The sequence below is a fragment of the Parathielavia appendiculata genome, assembly GCF_033297405.1.
Source record: "Parathielavia appendiculata strain CBS 731.68 unplaced genomic scaffold N657scaffold_19, whole genome shotgun sequence".
Classification (NCBI taxonomy): domain Eukaryota; kingdom Fungi; phylum Ascomycota; class Sordariomycetes; order Sordariales; family Chaetomiaceae; genus Parathielavia; species Parathielavia appendiculata.
Genome location: NW_026944238.1, coordinates 297,512 through 321,996, shown reverse-complemented (window position 1 = coordinate 321,996; position 24,485 = coordinate 297,512). Strand labels below are relative to the sequence as shown.

Sequence of the window (24,485 nt, the reverse complement as noted above, 5' to 3'; positions counted from 1 at the left end):
TCATGTGCGCAACTCCTGGTTCGACTGGACAGTTCGAACCACGGTCCCTCTTTTGAGGGTGTTACGCAGTGGTCAGTTGCGCCCACCCGTGACAATACGAGTGTACAAGTGTGGGGCATTACCCGACTCCTACTGGTGGTATGGGCTGATGTTGCCGATGTCAAGGCATTCCCGGCATAGGATAGGGGCATGGTTGACTCGGAAAGGTCTGGAACAGCCGGAAATGCATCACCCGGATTGTGTTCAAGTTATTGTAAGTTACTACTATTTCCTATAAACAACAGTGATAGCGCTCCCGGACCTTAAGCCGTGCCAAAAAGGTGTAAATACATCATTGGACCCTCTTGGCTTGGAAATCATCTGCGTAAAAGTACAGGTACGGCAAGTTGCTTGGGTTGACGAAGCGGATTTCCAGCAAACCGGCACCCGTCTCGTCCGTCGTGAACTGCATGCCCGAGGTGACCCGGGAGAAGGCGGCGCCGGGGACACACGCGTTGGTAGTGCCGATCCTGGCCCCCGCGAAGTACACGTCGATGCGTGTGCTCGCGTCGTAGTTCAGGCAGCGGTACATGAAAGAGAGACTGTACGTCGAGGATGCCTTGGCGATGAAGGACTCCTGCAGCGATACGTAGCCGCTGCCGGTGGTGGGCGGGTAGGTGCGGACGACGACCTGGCCGCCCGCGCAGTACGCGGCGCCGGCAGAGCAGGGGTTGACGCCGTTGACGGCCTCAATCCTACCGCCGGTGCCGCTGGTCGTCCACGGGAGGATGTTGCGTGTCGTAAGATAGCCCTCAAAGTTTCCGTTGACGATGGGCTGCGATACCGTCACAGTTGGGGTGGCGTATTCGGTGGCTGTCGCGCCGCTGGTGATGGTCGCGGTGGTGGTGGCCGTCGCCTCGGTAGCCTCGGTGGCCGTGACCGTCTCTACGAGCGTCACGATCGACGGCGTGGACAAGATGCAGCTGCAGGCGCTGCTGACCCTCGACGCCGCATTGCCACACCGGGGGAGCATGTGGGAGGCCGGATCCGCCGAGGGTTCCTCGCGCTTGGCGTAGATAGTTGTGGCAGGGCCGGTGCTGGGATCTGCGCGTTAGCTGCCAGGACCATAGCGTGTGCATAGGTTTGGGGATAGACCACGTACATGGTTGTGGTCAGGGTTGTCAGTGTGACGACGTCGTAACTGGTCTCGATGTTTGTCTGGAACGATGTGACAGTTGCCGTCTCCGTCACGGTTGCTGTAGCAGGTTCGAGGGACAAGTAGGACGAGCAAAAGGCCTCGCCGACCTCCGCGACAGCAGCAACACACTGCCCTGTGCAGGGCTTGGTGATGCACTTGCCGAACGTGCCAGCCGCGAAGCCGGCGAGGCAAAGCGCCGAGAGCTTCATCCTAATTGAGGTAATGAGTGACTGAGTGAGCGTTCAAAACGAGGGGACTTGTTGCCGTGTACGATTTCACGAGCAACAAAACGACTGATAGAAACCGCACTCCTTCTTCCGCCAGCTGGAATGGGAAATGGCAAGACATCTCTCTTTGTAAGGGGGAGTTCAGTAATCAGACCGCAGGATTGATGGACTATTGGCGAGACCCGGCCAGACCTCGTGGCTTGGTCCCTGCTTTGGCGCTATTGACGCGGAAAAATATTGGGACTGCTAGATTCGGACGTTATGCTTGACTATACCCGGCGCATCCCTACGGAGGTACTCTCGTCTCTCAACAGCTGAAACATCCTTCAAAAGCCGCGACCCGCTCAAGCATCGGCGACTTCTTTTTCTGCAATGGACACCTGATGTGACAAGCGAGTGCCTGGCCACCAGCCGCTGGAAACCGATTCTTGCACATATGGCTTGGCGCCATCAAGATCGTGGTTATGTCAGAATTGGAAAGACTGTTGTTTTCCTGTCGTCTTGTGCCCACTTGCTCTCCAGAACAGCCGCTCATCTCTAGGCTGCCTGCCATCCGGGACTCGGGAAAGAGGGCGACATTGTGGGAGCTTCCATACTCGTCAAGGAGGGTTGGAATAGAATCGGTATCTCGCGCTGGGGCCCATGACGGAGTGTGTGGGTCCCGGGCGACGGAAAGGAGTAAGGGCGTGAGCCTGGCATTTCACAAGAGCCGTTTTGCGAGCTGCGAGAGAAGAGCGCCACGGAGATGGAGGAAATTTCCGACCGCAGCTGGTACGCACCAAAGTCAGTTACACCCTCATATGCAGTCACGGGTAGTTGTAGGGCAAGAAAAGAAAGGGAAGGACGTACCCTGAAAGACTTCCATCTGGTAGCACCCGTAGCTGAAGGCGCACCGGACAACCTCGGCAACAAAATAGGACCTCATCCGTCCATCGGTCGTGGCAGCAAACCCGATGAGATTTCTTCGCCGATCAATTAAGCCCAGAGACTCAAACAATAGCAGAAAGGGCGAAGGAGGGGAACTTACACCCAAACGTAAACATACGGCAACCCGGCCCACGCCTTCAAACCGATAAACCGAGCGTTATCGTAGACACCCAGAACATCCGACTCATTTCGAGAGTCATCAAACCCATCAAAATGTCCTGACAGCGTTCTGCGCATGATCCTGGCAGTCAGAGCACATGTTTGCAACAAGCGACGCGGCACGCTGTTGGCAACAGATGGGCCGCCCGCTACGGCGTCCAAATCCATGTCCATAGCTGGACCATCCTCTTTCCCGACTCTGCCTTGCCCGCCCGAGTGGAAGAACTGCCGGAACAAATCGCTTGCAGCTTGAAGGACGCCAACTAGGGGGAAGCGGATAGCCGGATTGACGTAATGCGCGGCGAGCGACAAGTCCTCGTTGTCGCAGAGAAGGAGGGGGCAAGACCGGAGTTGGTCACCCGCCAGGAAGCCGTCGGCGGTTATCAGTCGCATGATGGGGCCCAAGCCGAGGGTGTTGAATGCTGGGGGTGTACCGAGACACAGGCATTGGAGGGTGTCGCCCCTGTGTAGAGCATACTAGACCATGGGGGAGAAGGACCCGGACATCAGTTCGGAGGTAACGTACATGATGACGAGGTGCTGCATGACATCCGGCATCTTGTGCAGTCCCCCACGGGTCTTGAGAAAACTCTCGACGGCGGAGAGATGGGTGACCGCGCGGGGACTGAACCGGAACATCTATAATCGGATTTGTTAAGGTCAGCGTGATCCTTCTCTGCCTTACTCCGTAGTGACATGACGGGAAACGTACCACACGTACCTCAAACATGGCCAAGATGACCACGGAATACACAACCTCGTGCAGCTCCCTATGGCCGGCCCCATCAATGAAACTCTGCAACGTCCTCACGGCCTGGTACTCATATTAGGGGTAGGTGATTTCCCGCGTCCCGCGAAAAGCATCCAATACACCCGCCGTCAGCAGCCAGCCAATGTAGATGCACGCCGCCTTGGACAAGTCTGGGCGAAAGTAGTTCTGTTGTTTGAACCCGATGAGGATGAATGCCTCGTCGAGGTAGGACGAATATGACCCGCACCGGCACAAGTAATCTTGGAAGGTGCGGGCGTCGACGCCCGTCATATGGGTGTATTGCGGGGGTGCGCCGCGAAGGTCACAGGGGTTCAGGCAAGTAAGGCGTTGCTGTCGAGGCTGAATGGCCATGTCGCGCTTGTGGCTGCTATTGGCGGCCTGTTGATGGGATTGGGAGCTCCCGGTTGCTGCCTGTAGTGTGACCTGGGCGTGTTGGGCATGCATATCATCGTCGTCCTCGGGTACGGATACAACCATGCGGCCTCCGTTTTTTCTCAGGGGCCGGAGCTAAGCTGTGTGGTTGGAGGGGATGGTCAGACAGGATTTTCCCAAATAGGGCAATGCTGGATTCGAGCCAGGCCCAATCTGAGGCGCGGGCCGTGGGCGTATGTACAACAATACTTACGGAGGGGGTGCTTCATCGGATAGATGAGCAGACTTGGCCTGACATTTAGCTTGCTTCTGCTGGCCGCGCACCAAGACCATGACCTGGGTCCTGACAGGCTTCTTCTGCTTATTGCCCAGCTTTGGGCCATCGTAGGTCACGAAAACGGGCATGATGTCTAGATTTTGGCGATATTCGTAGGGGCAACAAGAGAAAGAGCTGCGATTGAGGGACTTACGAAGCGCTGAGATAACTACGGAAGGAGCGGGAGGTGGTGAACGGGACGGTGAGGGTGCGTTGTACAAGAGAAGGGAACGGATGCAGCTTTCGATTTTAGGGGAATCCCACAAGCATAGGGTTGACCCTCCCCTCACTCGGCGTTCCTGCCAAGCTCGAGCTGTATGAGCTTGTCAGGACGTGATTGATGCTGAGCGACTGCCGTTTCGGGTATAGTGCCAGGTCTGCCGCTTCTCGGCTTGGCGCCGCGCCAGGCCGGTCCGATTTTCAGGGATAGCGTGCTTCTTTGCCGCAACTTCATTATCGAGAAGTTCTTGAAAGTCAGCCCTAACGCATGCTGTCTGCATGGCGGCAAACTGTCAGCCCTGACTCTCCATTTTCATCATTAATTGACAATGACTCTTCGAGACAATATCGTCGCCTATGGGCCAAGCTTCTATCGAGGAGCTGAGAAGCCCGCTTGCTGGTCGGCGTGAGATTTCCATGAACCGTCACTGCCTCTAACTCCCTTCTCGGCCCATCGCGAACTCGGTGCCGGGCCTAGCGCTGACAGACTCCTCAACACCAACGATGAGTAATGCAACCCAACGGCTCGCTTCAGAATTCAGAAATCAAAACAAGATTGCTATACCAAGGTCGCCAACAGTAATGACGGATGACCTAGCAGGACCCAGTAGTGGACTTGGGGGCAGCTCGCCCGCTGCCGTATATAATGGTTATGATTTCCCTAACGGACTCTGTCGCGCTACCACGTTGTCGTCATCTGCAGTTCTCTCCTTTATTTTTCATTCTCGCTGAGTCTCTCTTTTGAGCTCTGCCGCCCGTGGAGCCTTCCAGGCCCGAACACCATGGTCCAATGCACAGCATCCCTTTTAGGGACCGCTGTCGCCACCCTGCTTCTTACGTCAGGCGTGTCCGGCCGAAGCGTGGCCCTCCAGCCGTTGCTTCAACCACGGACGTATTGCACCAACGCCAAGCAAGTTGTCCTCGGAAACACCTGCGAGAGCATTGCCGACAAGCGCTGCACCATCAGTCTGGCGACATTCAAGTCGTATAATCCGCAGCTCGACTGTTCGAAGCCTCTTCTTGAGGGCCGGAACTTCTGCTGCAATGAAGGCACGGTTCCCCGGGATCCCGATTGCACCAACTCCAAGACTGTCGTTCTGGGCAATACTTGCGAGTCCATTGCAGATAAACGATGCACCATCTCTCTCGCCACCTTCAAGTCGTACAATCCGCAGCTCGACTGTTCGAAGCCTCTTCCTGAGGGCCAAATTTTCTGCTGCAATGCCGGAGCCGTCCCGCTCCCGGCTTGCACCAACATCAAAACCGTCGCCATGGACAACACCTGCGCCACCATTGCCGACAAGCGCTGCACCATCTCGCTCAGCAAGTTCCAGGACTACAACCCCGTAGGTCTTAAACCCCAAAAACACTGACTCGTCATCAACATGGCTAATCTTCATTCGTTGCCAGCATATTGATTGCTCAAAACTTGAACCTGGCGCGAAGGTCTGCTGCATGGAGGGCAAGCTTCCTCCCCTCCCGCAACCCAACGCAGATGGTACCTGTTCCGATATACAGGTTGCAGGTGAGCTATGCTCGTTCTGTGGTTTGTTTACGTCGCTCTGCATCGCTAATCCCATCACGACCAGCTGGCGACTCATGCGCAACGCTCTACGAAAAGTGCGGAATCACTCCTAGCCTCCTCACCAAGTACAATCCGGCAACCAATTTCTGCGCAACTCTGAAAGAGAACCAATGGATTTGCTGCTCGTCAGGTCCCCTTACAGACAGGAGACCAAAGAACAACGCCGATGGATCATGCGCTACCTACACCGTCAAAAAGGGTGACTCTTGCAGCATGATTGAGGCCGCAAATGGAATGTCGGAGGGAGAGCTGGAAACCTACAACAAGAAGAAGACGTGGGGTTGGGCCGGTTGCGACAAGCTCTGGCCGGATGCCAAGATCTGCCTCAGCTCAGGAACTCCTCCTATGCCCGCTCCCATCGCCAACGCCGTATGTGGCCCACAGAAGCCTGGAACTGGTGCGTGTTCTACAACTTCTCTGGAACTACTTTCTAGTCAAGTGAGGGAGGCTTAGCTGACACTGCTGCACACACCTTCCAGTCAAGCCCCCCACCGGCACCAACATCAGCACTCTCAATCCCTGCCCGTTGAACACTTGCTGCAATATTTGGGGCCAGTGCGGCACCACCAAGGAATTCTGTGAGGTTACGGGTGACGGAACTCCAGGCACGGGGACTTGCATCAGCAACTGCGGCATGAACATCGTCAACAACGCCGCCCCGCCGGCACAATTCCTCAAGATCGGGTACTTCGAGGCCTGGAACGCTGACCGCGCCTGCCTGTGGCTGGACGCCAGCTCGATCGACGAGACTAAGTTCACCCACGTCCACTTTGCCTTTGCCGACATCACATCCGACTTTCGGGTTGATGTCAGCAAGGTGCAGGCCCAGTTCAACAAGTTCAAGGCTCTGAAGACAGCCAAGCGGATTGTGGCTTTTGGCGGCTGGACGGCGTCGACAAGCCCGACCACCTTCAGGGTTTTCCGGGATGGCGGTTCGTAGAAAGGTTCTACTTTTCCTCTAGTTGTGGCTCATACTGATGGGGTGTGCTTTACAGTCAATTCTGCCAACCGTGGCACGCTTGCGAACAACATTGCCAACTTCGTCAGGGAACACGGGCTTGACGGTGCCGATATCGACTGGGAGTATCCTGGGGCTCCCGATATGCCCGACATTCCGCCAGCGGATCCCATCGACGGCCCCAACTATCTGGCCTTCCTGAAACTGCTCAGGGCCGCGCTGCCGACGGGCACGTCTCTCTCCATTGCGGCTCCGGCAAGCTACTGGTACCTGAGGGCCTTCCCCATCAAGGACATCGGCACCGTCGTCGATTACATTGTCTACATGACATACGATCTCCACGGCCAGTGGGATGCCGGCTCCAAATGGTCGCAGGACGGCTGTCCGAGCGGCAGATGTCTACGTTCCCACGTCAACAGCACGGAGACCTACAACGCCCTGGTCATGATCACCAAAGCTGGCGTGCCGGCCAACAAGGTTATTGTCGGAGTGACCAGCTACGGCCGCGCCTTCAAGATGAAGGACCCCAACTGCAGAGACGACATGTGTGAGTTTACCGGCACCTCGACCGTCTCAGAAGCCCTGCCGGGACCGTGCACCGGAACCAGAGGGTACATCGCCAATGCCGAGATCCAAGAGTTCATCACCATCCACGCAGAGCAGACCAGACCAGACGGCCTCCGTAAGCGGGAGGATATCGTTGACGTCGAAGTGTACTACGACAAAGCCACCCAGTCCAATATCGCCATCATCAACGGAACCTGGGTCGCGTACATGGACGCCTTGGAGAAGTCGAGACGGTCGCAGAAGTACCAGGCTCTGAACCTCGGCGGCACGACCGACTGGGCGCACGACCTCGAGGAATTCACCGACATCGAGCGCCGCACCGCCGGCCCCGTCCTGCGAAACCGGTTCACCAACAAGGGCATACTCCTGGGGAACCCCGGCAGCGTGACGCGTTGGTACGATGTATCGTGCGATATCCACGCGGTCACGCAGGCCGACATGGACCGTAAAGAGAGGTGGCAGGGCGTGATGGCGGACGAGGCGTGGGCCGACGCGATCAAGGCATACGAGATGAGCGAGCGGGACACGGGGAGCTTCTCGTCGTGGATCATCGGCGTCTTCTTCCGCGGAATCCAGGGCGTGGACTGCGGGACGGTGCAACCTGGAAACTCGTGCCTGAACCCTCAGAATACTTGCGTCGACAAAGGCGACGTCGATGCACCGGCCAGGACGGGCCCCGCGGGGATGTTCATTGCAAAGTCGTTTGTCAAGCTCGAGGAGGTATGCGTTCCCGGCCTCGGCGTTCGTCAGTAACGGCCCTATGTAAGCTAACATTGAACAACTCGTCTCAAGGCATTTGTGAACTATTACGGGGCCATCAGAGGCGCTCGGTCAGATGTTGCGGGTCTTGTCCATACCATGAAGGATCGGTTCATGAAGGAAGACGACAACACATTTCAAAAGCAACTGGGATGGAATATTCTTGGGGCGGTAAGGACGACGGCCCGCGCGATTTTCGACTCTGTCAAGCTAACTGGTTCTTAGCTTACCGCAATTGCGGGCGGCCCTCTGTGGGGATACCGTAAGTGCCTTGATATCCTACCGGTGGTTCAAGCTCTTTCTTACCTGATTCATTTCTTCTCATTCCTCCTCCCTTCCCAGCCCTCTTTCAACCGTCTACTTAATCCGATCGAGCTGACGTGAAGCTTACACCACTAGTGTTCCGAGGCCCGGGAGCGGAAAAGGTTGCGGAATCGCTAGCTCTTGGTATCGTTGCTACTGGCAAGGACAAGGACACAGCGTGAGCCCACATCGCAAAACCACTTGATGAGATTAAGTCGGAGGACATTCCAGCTGACACGAGGACTTGACAAATAGGAACGTCGAGGACGAGCTCAGCAAAGCCGCCAATCTGGAAATCGCATTGAACGTTACCATGACTGGTTGGGAGAAAATGGTGACCGGGTATGCCCGCAAGGTATTCGCTGGCACGGCCGAGGGCAACGGGCTGCTGTCCGACTTCATGGCCAACGGCGCGCTCATTCCCGGCGGCGTTCCCAAGGGTATGAAGAGCCCCAGGCTCATGGGGGTCGACGAGATGAAGGACCTCGCCAAGCACGCGCTGTTCATGTACATCATTCCCGAGGCGTGGCGGCACAACAAGGACGCCAACGTCGCCATCCTCGAGACGGGCCGCGCCTGCGGCGACTTCAGCGAGTACAAAGACGAGGTCATATTCACCACTACCGCCAAGAAGGTTGAGCTGTGCTTCGAGGACAAGCAGTACCTGATGCTGGGCGCGATAGGCCCGCAGCAGCGCTGCATCAATAATCCGGGCTCGTCGTTTCCGTACTGCGAGAATCTTCCGTTCAGTGAACCGCCCGGCCTCGATAACCTGCAAGAATTTGGCCTCACCTACCAGGACATTATGACCGCGTAAGACCCCTTGACTTTACGCCGATCCTCAAACTCGCACTACCTTGCCATTATGACTCTCGACAAACCTCTTGGTCATTTGATGGCTCACGGCTGACCCATATTCTTTACAGATCGCTGAGGACCTGGACCAAGAACAGCAAGCAGAATGGATACCAATTCAACCCAGACAGTCTCGAGTTCCGCAATTTCTTTGACGACTCAGACACGGATAAGGTGTTGGACTTGGGCATGGTCAGGATACCGGTCTGCTCGCCGGCTCAGGCGCGTCGGAACTGGGGCGATCCCGAACCGAAAGACAAGGGCGAGTTCTACCCTTGCTAGGTACATTGTACATTACAAGTACCCTGCCCATTCTTCGAAACCCGGCTAGGCTAGTAAACAGGAACCTAGGTGCTTATGAGACCCATCCAGCTGTACAGGTGCAGATTATTTCTCCTGTCCCCGTTCGACAACAACGGCGGCGTCTGCTTTCGCTGTTGTTCCAAATAGACCTGGTGCAGTACAACACCTGGGCCACGTTCCCAAATGTTACGATCATGGGTAGTTACTATACTCACACTTCGTCCCCATTACCGGCAGCTGGGGGCTTCAGAACGATCTTGCCAAACCCAGGCGCATGTATCTGTTGGAAGACCAACAGCCACGATTCCACGGTGATCACACAGGTGATGGGAGCTTACAACTGTGGGTTTTAGATACTTTGAGTATCCCAGAAGTTCTTCATTGAAGGTTGTTATTCTCTCACGTCTCCAGCGAAGGGGGAATCGCCCTGATCTCGTTGCCCAGCCCCTGGTTACCCCTCACGTTGCCTAACGCTCAGTTGTGCAGCCATGCATCCAACAGCAGGGTGTTGAACTGAGTGGGTTCCTTGGCACCAAGATTCACGGACTGAGCACTGATGTTCAATGCGAGACTCTCAGTCAACACAGATCCATCACAATGACGCAGTTCCTGACATAAACGTCGTATCATGGCACACTGTCTCTATATAAGGGGGTAATTCCCCTGGGAGGATTAAAGAGGACAATTTGTTCCAACAAGAAATGGACATTCTGAGGCACCCTAACCCACTATCTTGATCCTTCATTTGTGTGGTCACTCTGGAATCGTGACTCTAATTCAAGCTTCATTTCATACCTCAATCTGTTCAATACCCATTTGGTTGATCTAACCTTACTTGAGCATGTAACTGTTGGCTGTCCAACAATACACGACCGTGTCCCATCGCTGGGGACCCACGGAGCAACTCCGGCTCACTCGCCATACGTAACCCCACCTCGCCGACGGAGTCTCGCTGAGATCGCTGCCGCAACTCTATATATGGATCGACTTGTTCTGTATCTATCAAGACGAGGACAACCTAGCTGACTGGCATCGCGAGTCTACTCTCATGAACCAAGTCTATTCGAATACCTTCTGCAACATATCGGCGCGTGACGCAAACGGCTGCCTCGAGACCTTGTTTCGGCACAGAGATACAGATACCATCCTCCCGCAAGTCATTGAACTGAAAATCGGGCATCACGGCGAACAGACGCAGCTTTTTCGCGTCTACGACGAGTCTTACTGGCACCGGAATGCCTCCCAAGCACTTGTCAACACACGGGCCTGGTTTTTTCAGGAGCGTTTCCTCTAACCTCGCGTCCTCCAGTTTAACACGCACCAGGTGCTCTGGGAATGTCTCGAGAAGTTTGTCACAGAACCGTGCCCGAAACGAGCTCCCCGGCCAGCTTGTGGGAAGGGACTACTTGATCTTCAAGAGCCTTGTCCCTGTCATTCAAACCACACGAGTTTCCGACAGCAGATTTTATTAGCGAGGTCAGACACATCTGGAGGTGCGTCGTCAACGAGTATACTGCTTTTGATTTGACCTTCCCCAGCGACAAGCTGATCGCCGTCTCCGGCATTGCAAAACACATAGCTGCCCTTATCCAGGACGACTACGTGGCGGGTATGTGGCGGAGCGCACTCGAAGGCGAGCTCCTCTGGCACGTCAAGCAATCCGGTCTACCCGGAAAGACGTCACGACCTGGACAATCCCGTGCCCCTTCCTGGTCTTGGGCATCCGTTGACGGCCCGGTAGTGCCAGGGTGTCTAATATCAAGAATTCGCTCATCAGAGTCGAGGAAGCGCTTCTCGAGTATTTAACAGGGGATATATTTGGGGCAGTGGTGCGGGGGTCGCTTCGTTTGCGTGGTCCGCTTAGGCAGTTGCAACTTGCCCGCAATAACATCGACCGTGATCGTGGGGGGGGGTGTGGGACTTCATCTTGAAGGGCGTCAAAGTAACAGCGTACGAGATATTGCTGACGACCGGCGTCGTCTACCCTACCTCACCAGAGCTTCGTCTCAACGTCTTCCAGGAGGGCTTTGAAGAAGAACGCAACTGGCATGCTGTTTGCGATGCTCGCCCGAACTGTCGTTGTTTCGCATGACAAGGTCAAGGACAGGAGACTGGAGATGTAACGGGCTGGGCCCGGTGCGAGCCTCGGCGACTCTCGGCCAATACCAAGACCCCTGATGAGGCTATTCCCACTCGCCCCACAGCACACCGAACCTTCTAGCAACGCGCTCAGACCAGCGCGCCTCGAGGATAAGTATGCTTGCGAGCTACCAGAGTCTGTCGTCTCTCCTTTTCTTCTCCAAGTTCAGTGTACTCGTAGAGTCGTCATCAGCTAGTTGCAATATACTACCTGAGACCGTTACAGGAGATGCTACTGCTTAAGCTCATAGACAAGGAGAAAGCCATTTTTGAGCGTATTGGCTCCGCCAAGGTTGGAAACATTGCCGCAGAGGCAGTATTGGAGATACAGAGGCCAGCAGACGCTCCGGCGCTACCGTGTCTTGAGTTCCGAGACTGGATGCACTCAATCTGCATCTTCTAGGACAAATACAACCTAGTCGCACACTCTCACGTACACGCACACTCCCTCACTCACTCACTTTTACTTCCAGACACACACCCTCTCTATTACCACTCTCTTACTCTCGCCCTTACTCACCACCCACGCAATGCCAACCTATATAACCTCCAGGCCCGCACCCTCAACCCAGCCTGAAAGTCACTAAAGTGACAAGAACCGCGAGCCAGTCAGCGTTAAGATACCTGTTGGAAGTGATGGCACTTGAAACTCGGGAACTGGGTTGCCGGTGTCGTACCCTGGTCAGGGGTAATACACAGCTGTTACATATGGTCTGCGAGGTACCCAGATAACTTGAGGAGACGAAGAGAACTCAATCGACAGATTCTGGGCTGGTCCTAAGCACTCGAAAAGTTCACTGTTTTAACGGCTCCCATAAAGTATGTCACCGTGGAATTGTGGCTGTTGGCTTTCCAACAGATCCATTCGGTGTTGGTTGAGTGCCAGTCTCTAGTTGTCGTGCCTTGGAATGTAACAATTGTATCCCCCCCTTGATATATCTGGCGCTTTTGACTCAAGAATACGGTACTGGCTTTGAGTGATTGACCCGAGGTGCTGTCCTTGCGCGTCCAAATCGCATCCGCGAGTAGACTCTGTTGCTCAGCTCCCAGTTCCCCCCAAAGGACAATGCAAACGCTGCAACGTTGGTCGGTGGCCTCCCTGAAGCTTTCATACGTCGGATGATGTGTAAACGCGAGCCACTTTTTCTGCTCTTCCCGCCCTTCCGGCTGGTGGCTCTTGTTGGAACCCGCAATCCATGTATCATCATTGATGACAATGGATTGAAAAGCGTGGCGGCATCGCGCGCAAATCATTGTGGTGTCCGGCACTCAGTGGGATAACCAGAGACATGCCAAAGTCAAGACGTGCAAACAGAGAATCAAACGGAAGGCAGCAATGAAGAAACCCCGCACTCAGCCTGGGCACGCAAACCAACCGGGTCTATTTGTTACAGTAGTTATTGGGTGCAGCGCGCTTGCCCAAATATACTAGTCTATCTCATTGCGGTGTAGTCTCTTTAGAGAGGCCTACCACTGCTGCCTAAAATAATATCACCTAGGTTATTTTGGGTAACTTTCAATGCTAGATAAGGCAGACTGTCCTACGAGCATCGCCCGGAACCCAATCGACCGGGCCCGGGTGTATTGAAGGGCGCGCGACCCATTGGCCCGCGGACCAGGGCGGCCCCGCCAACCTGACCCAGATCGATGGAGGGACGTCGAGGTTGTTAAGCTAAAGGCTGAACCCCGCAGGCCTTGAAGAAGTTGACGAAAACATTAGCGACACCCAATTCGCCTTTTACTATTTTTCCCTTCTTTCCACAGTATGACCCCGTTCTCCTTAGATCTCGTTGTGCATCCCCCGCTATAGCGAAATGAAACCGCCGTAGAGTTCGCCTCTATAGCCAGTTCCCGACTCTCTCTTGCCTCTCGTATGTTTCAAGGACCCGGCGGCCACTGAAGACGCATAAGCGTTTCGGGTGAATGGGGCTATGCTTGGCCTCGCCTACCGGCCGCATGTATGCCCTGGAAAGCTGAGCTGGCAAGGGCTTAGAGTTTCCTCACCAGGCCGCATGGACGTCGAGGGGGTTGGCCCTGCAGCTTAAGCGCCCGCCAAGAGCTGTTGGTTTTTGCGGATTTTCCAAGGTTTGGGTATAAATTAAAGGATGAAAGAGTTCCTCTCCCATGGACCCCTTCCGTACTTCACGAACTGGAGTTGAGCATTATGTCGCCGCAACCAAGACAAAAAGTTAAGACACCACAGCCGGCTGAGGAGGCTGAAGCCACAGCCATCACATCAACTCAGCACACTCCTAGCCGAACACGAAGCGTCACCCAGCCAGTCACGCCTCGTGGGCAAGCAAAGAAGAAGGCACCGCGCCAGGATCAAGAGTCTTGCACTCGGTCTCTCACCCCACAAACTTCAACTCCGACATGTCGCCCTGCGGCGGCCCCACACCCAACGCCTAGCCCAAGGGGTTCGCGTGACGTACCAATCGAGATCACGTCAGAAGATGAGTCGCCATTTGTTTCTATAGCCAAACGGCCGAAACCGACCTCCGCAAAAACGACTCCTTCGAGTGGACGAGCAATGCCCCCCGCCGACGCCGCAGGCGTTGCTCTTCTTACGGTCAAGGCTCGATCAGTGAGCGATCCACTGCCTCGCCTAGTAGCAAAACCGTTTCGAGATAACGACGCTTCCGTCAAGGAGCTGATCCAAGGTCCCTCCAATGTCAAAGAGAAAAAGGAAAGGGGCTTTGTCTACGTCCTGACAGCCTTCCACCAGGAGAAGCGCGTCGTCAAGATCGGCCAAACGACCCACTCGGCTGACCAGCGCAAACGTGCAATCGAACAGACCTGCAGCTGCATCCGGTTCGACTGCCTGAGCGTTGGCGGCTCGGAGGAGTCACCACGCCCGCATCTAGAGATGCTGATCGATCGGTATTACGTGACGGTCGAGAAGCTGGCCCAGAAGGAGCTGCGGCGCTTCCGGTACAGGTTTGACTGCTGTTGCGGCAAAGCCCATGCCGAGTACTTTGACATCGACTACGAGGTTGCCTGCCGTGTCGTGCACCGCTGGATCCGCTTCTGCGAGGCAGCACCGTGGCACGCCCCCCAGGCCGCCCGAGCAGAGACCGGAGCCGGAGCCGGCCAGAAGCTCAAGCTCAAGCTCAAGGACGAGTGGAACGAGCGGCTGGCGCTGTGGTGGAGGAAGGAACATCCGGACGGCTGCCGCCCGACCAAGGCGGAGGACCTCGAAGTGCAGCTGGCCCGGTGGGACCGCTTCGTAGACGCAACCTGGTGGGACTGGCTGTGGTATGACGTGTGCGTGTGGTCGGAGTATGTGTCACGCTTTCGGTGGGAGACGCTGTCTGTGCTGCTATGCGTGGTGATTCGGTTTCTCGTGCAGGACCGCGGCTTGTTCGCGAAGTTGGCGGAATGGATGATGCTGGTAATCATAGGGAAGCTGGGCGGCTTCAGGTCCGTGGCTGCCGAAGGTGTGATTGAGCCTCTGTTAATGGCGTGGGCTTCATCTACGGCGGTCCTAAAGGAGGCGCCGGACAACCGCATGCGGAACGTTTCGCTCCCGGGGACTTTGGTCGGTAGTGATGATGATGACGAGGGCGATAGGGACGGTATGGACGATGCTGGCGACGGAGATGAGGGGGATGGCGAAGAGGACAGGCGGGAAGACAGCGAAAGGGAAGCAGACGAGGAGGGAGAGGATGCAGAGGAAAATGAAAACGAAGAGGAGGACAATGAGATGGATTGATTAGGAAATGTGTGAGTAGGTGATGAGCGCATTACCGTTGAAGCAATGCTCTGGTATCTTAATGTCGATGATATAATGTGCGTTGTGTACCGCAGGTGCGAAACTCTTACGGGTTTTCAAGATGGTTTCCGGTGATATGATTTTGTCCTTGTCCTTAGCCCCCCTTTTCTTCACTTATTGGTACGGGACAATCGACTCGGCTGCAAACAGCCGGGCGAAACACCCGCTCGCCGGCGCAGAGTAGGGGAAACTGATCGCGGCGGTGCCGGATCTCGCGGTAGTTTCTCGCCGCACCATCGGGTAGTCGTGGTCATCGCGAAAAGGCGGTCGTTGGCGGGCTAGACATTGATTGTCTATGAGGGTTAGGGCTATAGGTGCGGCGATGGGGGCAATGTTCCAAATCGCGCGCTGTTTGGGTGGGTTTCAGTTGCGGGGAGTTTGCATTAGGTTGGGGGTTCCAAAACGTCCTGCACTCAGCCGGCGTAAGTCTATTATAGTCTTAAAGGGCGGAAGGAAAACGTGAGATCACTCAGCGCTTAGCACTTGAGGGGCAGGATAGGGATCCCAATAAAAAGGTGATATGATTGGTGTATTAGTCCGATGCAGTGGCTTGTATGCCGACGCCCTAGGATTGCCATGCATGCAACCTCGGCTATTACATATCACCCGCCGGCTCACCCACATCCACCCGGTCGTATGATGTGCAAAGCTACCTGCTAATCGGTTGCTCAGCTCTGTTGCTGCGGGTGACATTGAGTTATACGCGCTGAGTACCTACTAGAAGATTCCCGTGTGACTCAGTCGGCCAAACAGGTCCTTATCGACGACTATACCTAAGCTACCTAACCTGATTATGAATATAAGTGTCATCAAAACCTCCTCCTTCTTACTGTGGCAGTCAATGTTTTCCCTTCTTTCAAACACGACCTCGCCTGACCAACTTAGACACGTCAACTTTGATGCCCATCAAGCTTCCCACCATGTCCGACACCCCAAAGCAGATAGTGTCGCAAGGCTATGACCACATAGCCGAATCATACCTCAACTGGGTCAAGAACCAGCGCTCTCCGCGCGAGCGCTACATCAACAAGCTCCTCTCCAACTCCCCGCCCTCCCCGCGCACCTCGAACTAGACTGCGGCGCCGGCGTGCCCATCACCCGCATGCTGCTGGACCGCGGGGCTCGGGTGGTAGCCAACGACATCTCGACAAAGCAGCTCGACCTGGCCAGAGCTCGGTGTCCGGCGGCGGCGGTCATTCCCGGCGACATGACCGCCCTGTCTTTCGGGCCAGACAGCTTTGACGGCGTCGTCGCCTTTTTAGCATCTTCCACCTGCCGCGGGACAAGCAGAAGGGCATGTTTGCCAAGATTCATTCGTGGCTCAAGCCGGACGGGATGGCTGTCTTCAATTTATTATTATTCCTACACCGCTGTGCCCTAGGGCGTGCCGGACCTTCAACAACTTACTATACAGGAAAACCGCGCCCGTGGGCCGGGTGAAAAACCCATATCGACAATCAAGGAAACGATCAGTGTGCGATCCTGCAAATACAAAGTGGGAAGGCCTCTTGGCCTTCGAAGGAAAGGGTATCAGACTGCGAACTCCAGCTCCAGCCTCCTGGCCAGACTGTACATCGGCAATTTCCCCGAGTCCATCAGCCAGTCCAGAATCCTCCCCGTTAGCCGTGCATCTTTGGGACTGATTCTCTGTAGGACAGAATAAAAGTCCCTTCGCGTTCTGATCTCGGCTCTCTCCCATCTTCGAGTCAACGGTGGGGCCAAACACCACATCACAAGGTGTTCGACAGTCTCTCGCCCCTCTCCACACTCGCATATAGGCGTCAGTACCTCTGGGACTCTCCTTTCGAATAAGAAAGCCCGAAGGCCTATGGCCCCGGTTCGAATCTGGATCAACAGTGAACTCTTCGCTCTGCTGAGGCCGTCGTGTCTCCTTAGGGTTTTGTCTTGGAACAGGGTCTCGTGCTGGTGGTCAAGGTCATCTGCGGGCCTCGTTGCTGTCCGGCCGTCTCGTTCCTTGAGCCACCTCTCTCTCCAGGCCTCCTCCATTACTCTGTCCGTGTCGGCAGTCCCTCCCGTTCAAACTGCAATTGTGTTGGCGGCTTCTTCTACCGCTGTGGGCTCCTGCGGCCCAGAGGCTCGCGGTCGGCCCCTGTTATCCGTCCTCGAGTTGAATATCTGATATATCTTGCCGCAGGCCGCATGAACAATACTCCCTGCAGTGTCTTCAATTTGGCGACGATGGATGAAGAGGAGATGTACGGGGAGTTTCTGGGCCACGAGATGTTCTGGAGCAGTTTTGGTGTGGAGGGAAGCAAAGCCATGGTGACAGGTGTTGGACTCGATGTGGTTGAGTTTGAGGAGCTTGAGGCTGGGGCGGACAGCTGGAGAAGAGCGATCCGGATTATGGGGTGAGATTCGTATGGGTTGCCGCAAGGAAGGTGCTTGCTGAGGGTACTGATGTATAGTGGTCCGACTGCCTAGTATTTGTGAAGACACTGAACTCGTGCTTCAGGCCATGGTCTGAGTGTAGACGCAAGTGAGCCCTGGTGGCTACATACGCCACTCCTTCCTGCTCCGACTGGTCTATTGACTTATTGTGTATGCTCGTCTATGTCCCGATCAAGGATGGTATTTTACCTGTATGTGATGAGCGATGAGGGGTTGGTGGTCGGTACCAGGGCCTATTGTGTCTGAAATGTGTTTACTCAGTAACTACCTTATGTACTAAAATCCACTTTCAAGGAGCTGCCGATGTGTACTATCTACATAGGAGTCCTCAGGATTTGGCTTTTCCGGAGCTCGATATCTCAAGTACATTTGCTTGCCATTTTGGGCCATGTCACACGTATCAGTCCCGAGTTCAAAGTGAGAAGGTGCCGTATCATGCCGCATTGGCGAGGGCCACAAGCCCCGTGCTCATCAAGGCAAAGGCTTCCAGAGCATGGCCGCGGCGAGAAACACTAGCCTCACTGATCGTTGTTGTGATCGTTCGCGCTGTTGCCGTTGTCGACGCACTAGCCTCGCCGGTCGTGACAATCGGCGCCATAGTGTCTCTCTGGGTCTGGGGATGCGCCTCGAGATAGCAGTTGGCAGCAGCGCTCCCAACAATTCAATTTTTCTTGGCAATCTTCCAATCCAATCAATCCAATCCAATTCAATCATGGATTTTTTGGGCTCAATTCAATCCAATTCGGACACTGTGATTGATTGACGAATTGTCAATTATTAGGCCTGATTTTTCCCTGTTTTGGACGCCCTGGAAAACCCTGGGGGGGGGAAATACTGCCCATCTAGCCGGAAAAACAGCCGGACCGGACGCGTTGTGGTTGCCCCCCTAGTTCGATGCGCGTTGTATCGTGATGGTTCCCCTTGGTGTTGCGTCCCCGGGTCGAGCCCGACTGTTCTATTAGGCCATAGCTGCCTCCGAAGTACCGCTATGTCTGACCTCCCCGATTGCTCAGCCACGGCTTCTATTGCCAGCGATGCTCCGACCCTCCTATCGACTGCTTCTACCGCCGGAAACAGCGCATTCTCCCGCCTTCGCCGGGCCCGCAGCATTGCCGACCAAGCTCGCGATGCGGCAAAGATTCGACCAGAACAACTGCCCCTCGCCGTTGAGGATCTTCCAGCGATTTTCCATAAAGGAAACAGACATATCCTGGAGGAATGGCTGTCTAAGAAGAATCGGACCTCGTGGATTGGGAAACACGGCATCTGGCTCACGCGGTTACAAGGGGACAAGGCTGATGGCTCTTTCTGGTGTTGTGAGCTGTGTTCCAGCATCTTCAACTCCCAAGCTACAAGCGCTGCTGCTCAACACCTGAAGAAGTCCCATAGGATTACCGAAACAGCTGGTGATGCCGAAGAGATCAACAGCAGTGTTGAGGGTCCAAGCAAACGCGTACGATTGGCTGCTGGGTTACGGTCTGTTGCTACAGCGAGTCACGCACTTCGAGTTCCTATATTGAAGAGCACCTCAGAGATGTTTACGGAGACGATGCTCAACTGGATCGTCGATTCTAACCTACCTTTTTCAGTCGTCCAGAACTCTCATTTCCGGAGTCTGTTGATGCAGTTAAACGCCGAGAAGGTTGCTTCCTTATTACCAGAGTCTGGGTCGACAGTGAGGAAGTGGTTAGACGACCTACTCGCCCAAAAATTCGCCTTGCTCAAGCGGTCTTTAGCATCAGCTCCGGCCTTCAAGAAACACCTCTCTTTCGACCTATGGACATCATCCAACTCCATCGCCCTATTGGCGGTAGTTGAGCACTACCTTGACGGTTCTGGAACCCTGAAAACACATCTACTGGCCCTCGAAGATCAAAGGGAGCCACAGCGGTGATAACCTAGCCCAAGGAGTTGTTGCTGTCGTCGAGCGCTTTGGCCTGGCCCAGCAATTGGGTTATTTCCAGTCCGACAACGTGGATTCAAATGATGGCTGCATCTCTGCCGTACTACAACACCTCAACCCCGCGCTGACTGCCGTCGAAATTACGAAGCTAAAGAGGAAGCGCCGACTCCGCTGCATTGGCCATGTCCTCAATCTTGTTGCCAAAGCCTTCCTTGAGGGAAGCAATAAGAACATCCTCCAAACACTCGAGGAAAGTCCTCAAGCCCGCCTTGACAATGAGCAAGAGGGAGAGCTTCTGAGGCAATGGCGGAAAGCTGGGCCCATTGGAAAGCTCCACTACCTTGTGCATTTTATTCGCCGCAGTCCTCAGCGCCGCGAGAGCTTTCTTGAGGTTGCCAAGGGCCAGTTATCCGAGGAGGAGCGAGAAGAATTCGGTTCTATCCTGCTTGACGCCAATACCGCCAAACTTCAACTTCGGGCCGACAATAACACCCGCTGGAACTCTGTTTACCTCATGATTGAGAGGGCAATGGTGTTGAAGGACCCGTTGGAGGTGTTTTCGGTGCGTTGGTCCCGGGAAAAAGATCCCCAGAAGCTGCTCAATAAGGAGATGCTCCTTACAGCCTCGGACTGGTCAGTTTTGACGGAAGCACTTGCGATTCTTGAGCCTTTCAAAATCATCACGAAGAAGTTTGAGGGCAGGGAACACAATTTTGCCGAGGTTATCGCCCACGCATATACGTTGCTCAGGGACCTCGAACAGTTAAGCCAACAATACTCTAAGTGTCACGGCGATTGCGCCGTGCCTGCTAGGACCCACGGGTGGAACCCGGCATGTGGAAAGCACGGGCCCCTGTGTGTTAAATATTCTGCACCTCGTTGCCGCGAGATCTGTTCGTAGCTCCTCGAGCTACGTCTTGACAATCAAGCCTGCCCGTACCTGACGGAATAGAGCTTAGACTGTAGTTTAGCCCGAATACAATTGTCATTGGATTGTCCGCCTGTCCCGCCGTGACACTAAGGCCTTCGAGAAAGCGTCGTTTGCCAGCCCAGAGCTCGTTCCCCTTGAGTCACCGCCTCGGGAAGAGTCCCCCTGGCCGCCACCATCACAGCCCAGAAGACCCCAACGAGCCTCGCAGTTGCCACGGCGGTTTGAAGGCTACGAGGTTGATCCCCCAGGACTCAGAAACAGACATCCTGGTACACCTTGCGGTCCTCAAATTGAGATTGGAGATCCTGTGATTGAGGACCTCGACAGTGATGGCGCTAACATAATCCAAACAAGCCTCGGGCTCGCTATTCAGAAGCTCAGGAAGTATGTGGTCTTGATGGAGGCATCTCCAGCTTATTGGGCAGCAATGATACTGCTCCCTGGTTGCAGAGCGAGGTGGATACAACGATTCTTTGTTAACGAGCGAGGAAGAGCGGAGATGATTGTTGGAGAGTTCAAGGAGTTCTTTGAAGAGGAATATCCAGGCGAGGAACAAGCCCATGTGAGCCCTGAGCGCCGGCGGCCACACTACCTCTATGGAGATGACTTCTACGATCCGCCCGAGGCTCTCCACGGCCTGGATGAGGTAGCAGCCTACCTTGGCGAGCCTGTTAGGCCGGTGGAAGATCCGTTGCAGTGGTGGTTGAGTAACCAGGAGCGATTTCCTAGGCTGATGGCGCTCGACTTGCTCTCTTCCACCCATGTCAACGGAGTGCGAGAGGACGTTCAGCCTTGCGAAACTGGCCGTGGGAATGCAGAGGCACTCTACACAGGAGGATACAATATCCAAGCTCCAGTGCCTAAAGAATTGGCTGCGAAATCAAGGTCCTTCTTAGCAGGGTTGTAATCAGGAACCTGGATGTCTGGAGAGTGCCGAGTGACTCGGTCGGCTCGGAATAACCTCACCCGGGATCATGTGACGTTAATTGCAATTCTTCAATTCAATTCAATTCTGGGGCTTCAATCAATCAATTATTCAGAAAGGCCTCAATTCAATCCAATTATGAGGCTTGGATTGGATTGATTGGATTGTTGGGAGCGCTGGTTGGCATGGGCCGTGGCAATCTTGAGCCACTCGCGCTCACGGGGATAAATATATATCCAGGTAACGGGACAGCTGGTCGAAAGAATGGAGATGGTAGAGCTCTTGGAAGTCCCATATGACACCACCTCGGAGACGTAGGTCGAGTAGCTGGAAAGGATATCCGGCCGTGCGGCAGTGGTGAAGCCGCACCAATCTTTCGGATCCGAGACGGTGCATAAGACGTAGTCATGGCCGGTCGCCGTGGCTCTACATTCTTCGACCACTTCCTTGCCGTACGAGCCGATGGCAGAGAGAACGTTCCCGGTAGGGGCAGGCAGGTTGACGAAATACTGCGTAATGTTCTCGGTGACACACTGCTAAGGATCGGGCGAGAGCGTTCTCCGAGTTCTCGACGGTTCGAGCGTTGTGGTTGCCTGTCTTTTCGCGAGGGAATAGTGCTGCAAAGTCACAGGCGGCGAGTCGGGGCAAGAACCTGGCTGACACACCCGATACCGTTCCAGCTGTGAGGGCGGCGAGCCCAGTGGCGAGGATGTTGAAATGCATGGTGTCTCCAGGAAGCTGAGCATCATGAATTCAGAATATTTGGCGCTGAAGCAAGGCGAAGTGACTCAGCTCGCGCGAGGTCAGCGAGGTCGGTCGCACTCCGAAAAGAAGGGAGAGGGAGAAGATGGACACGATGTGAAAGAGTATCTCTGTTGGAAAGCCAACAGCCACGAATGTGCCGCACCGTAGTAGTTGGGTACCAAAAGGATGGGCAACCACTCAATTGATGATGATGTACCTGTCTGTGTTTTCCCAGAAGTTCCCTGCCTGTTCCTGATCCTGAGAATCCTGGTGCCAAGCCATTGGTCACCCCTGAACTGCCCTCTCTGACCACCTGCCAAATCCAACAATCTCTGATTGTACGGGGTCGCCAACCTAATTGTACGGGGTCCGCACCCACCGCCTTCCGGAAATGGGTTGGGGATAATGGGAATTGGGGCCGTGGGGGTCTATCGCAGGGAAATCAGGCATCCATTCCTATCTGTCAACTAGCCAAGGGGGTGTCCGGCGCTGGCGTCCCGAGCTGTATGGCTGCGCCAGACTCAGGACCTGTACCTCCTTGGGTCTCCTCTACTCTATTTTGCTGGCCTCGTCCCCGTCCGCGACCTCTTCCTCGTCCCGACCTCTTCCCCGTCTTCCTGTAGTCCCCCGAGCCCGCGAGCCCCGCCGCCGCCGTCGTCAGCCATCGTGGCGGATTGGTTGCGGGGGTGGGGGGTTGGGTGGATGGTAGTATGGTGTACTAATGATAATGCAACGGTATTCCTCTAGTGCGTTTAGAGGCTTCTGAATAGCTTCAGATCGCGCTCAGTTGCGTGGTAACCGCCGAGGTAGTGGTGGTGGAGAGGGGTGGACCTTCGCACCTGCTTGTAACGGGCTGAGCACCTGCAGTGAGCCTCGTCCAGGTGGTCTGTGCGGACCCCGTACAATTAGGTTGGCGACCCCGTACGATTAGAGATACTCATGTGAAAACTCTACGAGCCCGGGCATGGGTAGGCAACTGGGCAGTCGCCGGTTACCACAGTAGTTCGGCACAACCAATACCAAATGGCGCCGAAATCAAAGAGATTGAGGAGTGCTACAGTACCGCCGTCCTGCCTCGCCATCCAGTATGTTAACAGATGTAACATTATTGCCAAGATGTGACGGTGTTTTTCTCGCCTGAACTTCAAGTTTCGTCAATCTCGGGTTGCACGGTACCTTACTTGGCGTGCCGTTCCTTGAGAAATTGTAAAGACCGGCGCCGTTCCTACTGGTCGACCATTCCAATGTCAAGGTGGCTCAGCCGCTTGGCATGCAGTTAGGACGGGATCCGAGCGGGCACTACTGGAAGGTCTTGGCTTAGATCGCAGACAGGTTATGGTGGAAAAATTGAGATGTAGATCCAACCGATCGCGACAGAAGTCAAGGCGCTTCTCAAGGTCCTCTCGCTCCTTTAATAAGCGCCGCCCATAAGCTGAGCCTCTTGAAGGCAGCATGGCTAGATTTGATGCGCTCAAGTAGCTTGACCAATGCAATTGAGAGCTGCTGGCACTCGGTGGCGAGGTCACAGAGGGCCTTCTCCTGACCAGATAGGATCGTTCCCTGTCCGGACAGACGCGTAATGTCAGGTGAGATGAGGCCTGCCGCAAAGCGCTTCATGTCCCGCGCAACCGCTTCACGGCTTCGAAAATCCTTCAGCCAGCCATCGGGGGATGCGTAAATCTCTAGAGCGACCATGACTAGTTTCATGCCGAAGTCGACAAAGGCTACGATGCTTGAGGCGAGGCTGATGGCTGCTGCCCGGTTCATGCCTTGACGAAACTGCACGAGCGTGAAGCTTTGTGTCTGATGGGTTTAAGGTTGAGCTGGGAAGTTTGGGCGTTGAGTTTGAGGCATGAAGCTACAAGTGGATGGATGGAATTTATTTCGCCCGGAGGCGCGAAGCCTAAAGGGCCTTGGCACGCTAACTACATCCGATTCGTTGACGTTCAACCATCAACTCGTACAAGCCCTCTACTCTCTCCCCTTTTCTCACGCCACCTGTAGCCTCTTGACTTAGTTTAGCAGATCGACTTGGAGGCTGCGTTCTCCAAGTGTTCAGCGTCCTATCTTCAGCAGCTAAAGCGGGATCTGCTGGCTGAGGCTGTGTAGTGTTAGTGGAGTTCCCCTACTGTGATTGTCCCAATCATCGTCGGTCCTCGTCAC

General features: G+C 55.0%; 9 protein-coding genes across 9 annotated transcripts; 4 read left to right on the top strand and 5 right to left on the bottom strand.

The window, feature by feature from the left end:
• Positions 1 to 275: 275 nt before the first annotated feature.
• N657DRAFT_674491 (uncharacterized protein) lies at positions 276 to 4,177 on the bottom strand. Its single transcript, XM_062795755.1, has 9 exons — positions 3,888 to 4,177; positions 3,362 to 3,755; positions 3,212 to 3,304; positions 3,017 to 3,129; positions 2,432 to 2,953; positions 2,254 to 2,366; positions 2,109 to 2,172; positions 1,142 to 1,387; positions 276 to 1,076 (listed from the first exon to the last, which is right to left on the bottom strand). Exons 1-9 carry the CDS (start codon positions 4,037 to 4,039, stop codon positions 332 to 334), a joined length of 2,442 nt encoding a protein of 813 aa, XP_062643940.1. The 5' UTR covers positions 4,040 to 4,177; the 3' UTR covers positions 276 to 331.
• Positions 4,178 to 5,624: 1,447 nt separating this feature from the next.
• On the top strand, positions 5,625 to 8,032 carry N657DRAFT_580354 (glycoside hydrolase family 18 protein; the record flags this gene model as incomplete). The annotated part of the gene is made up of 4 exons (XM_062789455.1): positions 5,625 to 5,694; positions 5,759 to 6,151; positions 6,234 to 6,686; positions 6,750 to 8,032. 4 exons carry the CDS (start codon positions 5,625 to 5,627, stop codon positions 8,030 to 8,032), a joined length of 2,199 nt encoding a protein of 732 aa, XP_062643939.1.
• N657DRAFT_170457 (uncharacterized protein) lies at positions 8,020 to 9,586 on the top strand. Its single transcript, XM_062786072.1, has 5 exons — positions 8,020 to 8,209; positions 8,264 to 8,300; positions 8,438 to 8,519; positions 8,597 to 9,154; positions 9,268 to 9,586. Exons 1-5 carry the CDS (start codon positions 8,138 to 8,140, stop codon positions 9,476 to 9,478), a joined length of 960 nt encoding a protein of 319 aa, XP_062643938.1. The 5' UTR covers positions 8,020 to 8,137; the 3' UTR covers positions 9,479 to 9,586.
• A 2,639-nt stretch (positions 9,587 to 12,225) lies between these two features.
• On the bottom strand, positions 12,226 to 13,159 carry N657DRAFT_170455 (uncharacterized protein). The gene has a single exon (XM_062786071.1). It carries the CDS (start codon positions 12,890 to 12,892, stop codon positions 12,416 to 12,418), a length of 477 nt encoding a protein of 158 aa, XP_062643937.1. The 5' UTR covers positions 12,893 to 13,159; the 3' UTR covers positions 12,226 to 12,415.
• A 187-nt stretch (positions 13,160 to 13,346) lies between these two features.
• On the top strand, positions 13,347 to 15,466 carry N657DRAFT_674489 (uncharacterized protein). Its single transcript, XM_062795754.1, has one exon. It carries the CDS (start codon positions 13,803 to 13,805, stop codon positions 15,348 to 15,350), a length of 1,548 nt encoding a protein of 515 aa, XP_062643936.1. The 5' UTR covers positions 13,347 to 13,802; the 3' UTR covers positions 15,351 to 15,466.
• A 1,704-nt stretch (positions 15,467 to 17,170) lies between these two features.
• Positions 17,171 to 17,860, top strand: N657DRAFT_649513 (uncharacterized protein). Its single transcript, XM_062793740.1, has one exon. It carries the CDS (start codon positions 17,610 to 17,612, stop codon positions 17,781 to 17,783), a length of 174 nt encoding a protein of 57 aa, XP_062643935.1. The 5' UTR covers positions 17,171 to 17,609; the 3' UTR covers positions 17,784 to 17,860.
• Positions 17,861 to 20,607: 2,747 nt separating this feature from the next.
• Positions 20,608 to 21,710, bottom strand: N657DRAFT_170371 (uncharacterized protein). The gene has a single exon (XM_062786070.1). It carries the CDS (start codon positions 21,414 to 21,416, stop codon positions 20,829 to 20,831), a length of 588 nt encoding a protein of 195 aa, XP_062643934.1. The 5' UTR covers positions 21,417 to 21,710; the 3' UTR covers positions 20,608 to 20,828.
• Positions 21,701 to 22,301, bottom strand: N657DRAFT_636838 (uncharacterized protein; the record flags this gene model as incomplete). The annotated part of the gene is made up of 2 exons (XM_062791464.1): positions 21,701 to 22,114; positions 22,251 to 22,301. 2 exons carry the CDS (start codon positions 22,299 to 22,301, stop codon positions 21,701 to 21,703), a joined length of 465 nt encoding a protein of 154 aa, XP_062643933.1.
• A 1,413-nt stretch (positions 22,302 to 23,714) lies between these two features.
• On the bottom strand, positions 23,715 to 24,335 carry N657DRAFT_693297 (uncharacterized protein; the record flags this gene model as incomplete). Its single annotated transcript, XM_062797210.1, has 1 exon — positions 23,715 to 24,335. The coding sequence occupies exon 1, from the start codon at positions 24,087 to 24,089 to the stop codon at positions 23,715 to 23,717; it is 375 nt and encodes a 124-aa protein (XP_062643932.1). The 5' UTR covers positions 24,090 to 24,335.
• Positions 24,336 to 24,485: the final 150 nt, after the last annotated feature.

Excerpts from the sequence above, each read along its gene's own strand:
- N657DRAFT_674491 (XM_062795755.1), bottom strand. The coding sequence starts at position 4,039 with ATGCCCGTTTTCGTGACCTACGATGGCCCAAAGCTGGGCAATAAGCAG. Across the intron at positions 2,954-3,016 it reads ATGCAGCACCTCGTCATCAT|GGGCGACACCCTCCAATGCC; the intron begins GTACGTTACCTC and ends TGCTCTACACAG. Across the intron at positions 2,173-2,253 it reads CCAGATGGAAGTCTTTCAGG|CTGCGGTCGGAAATTTCCTC; the intron begins GTACGTCCTTCC and ends GGTGCGTACCAG.
- N657DRAFT_170457 (XM_062786072.1), top strand. The coding sequence starts at position 8,138 with ATGAAGGATCGGTTCATGAAGGAAGACGACAACACATTTCAAAAGCAA. Across the intron at positions 8,301-8,437 it reads CGGCCCTCTGTGGGGATACC|TGTTCCGAGGCCCGGGAGCG; the intron begins GTAAGTGCCTTG and ends TTACACCACTAG. Across the intron at positions 8,520-8,596 it reads GGCAAGGACAAGGACACAGC|GAACGTCGAGGACGAGCTCA; the intron begins GTGAGCCCACAT and ends CTTGACAAATAG.
- N657DRAFT_170455 (XM_062786071.1), bottom strand. The coding sequence starts at position 12,892 with ATGATTTGCGCGCGATGCCGCCACGCTTTTCAATCCATTGTCATCAAT.
- N657DRAFT_674489 (XM_062795754.1), top strand. The coding sequence starts at position 13,803 with ATGTCGCCGCAACCAAGACAAAAAGTTAAGACACCACAGCCGGCTGAG.
- N657DRAFT_649513 (XM_062793740.1), top strand. The coding sequence starts at position 17,610 with ATGGATGAAGAGGAGATGTACGGGGAGTTTCTGGGCCACGAGATGTTC.
- N657DRAFT_170371 (XM_062786070.1), bottom strand. The coding sequence starts at position 21,416 with ATGGGTGGAAGAGAGCAAGTCGAGCGCCATCAGCCTAGGAAATCGCTC.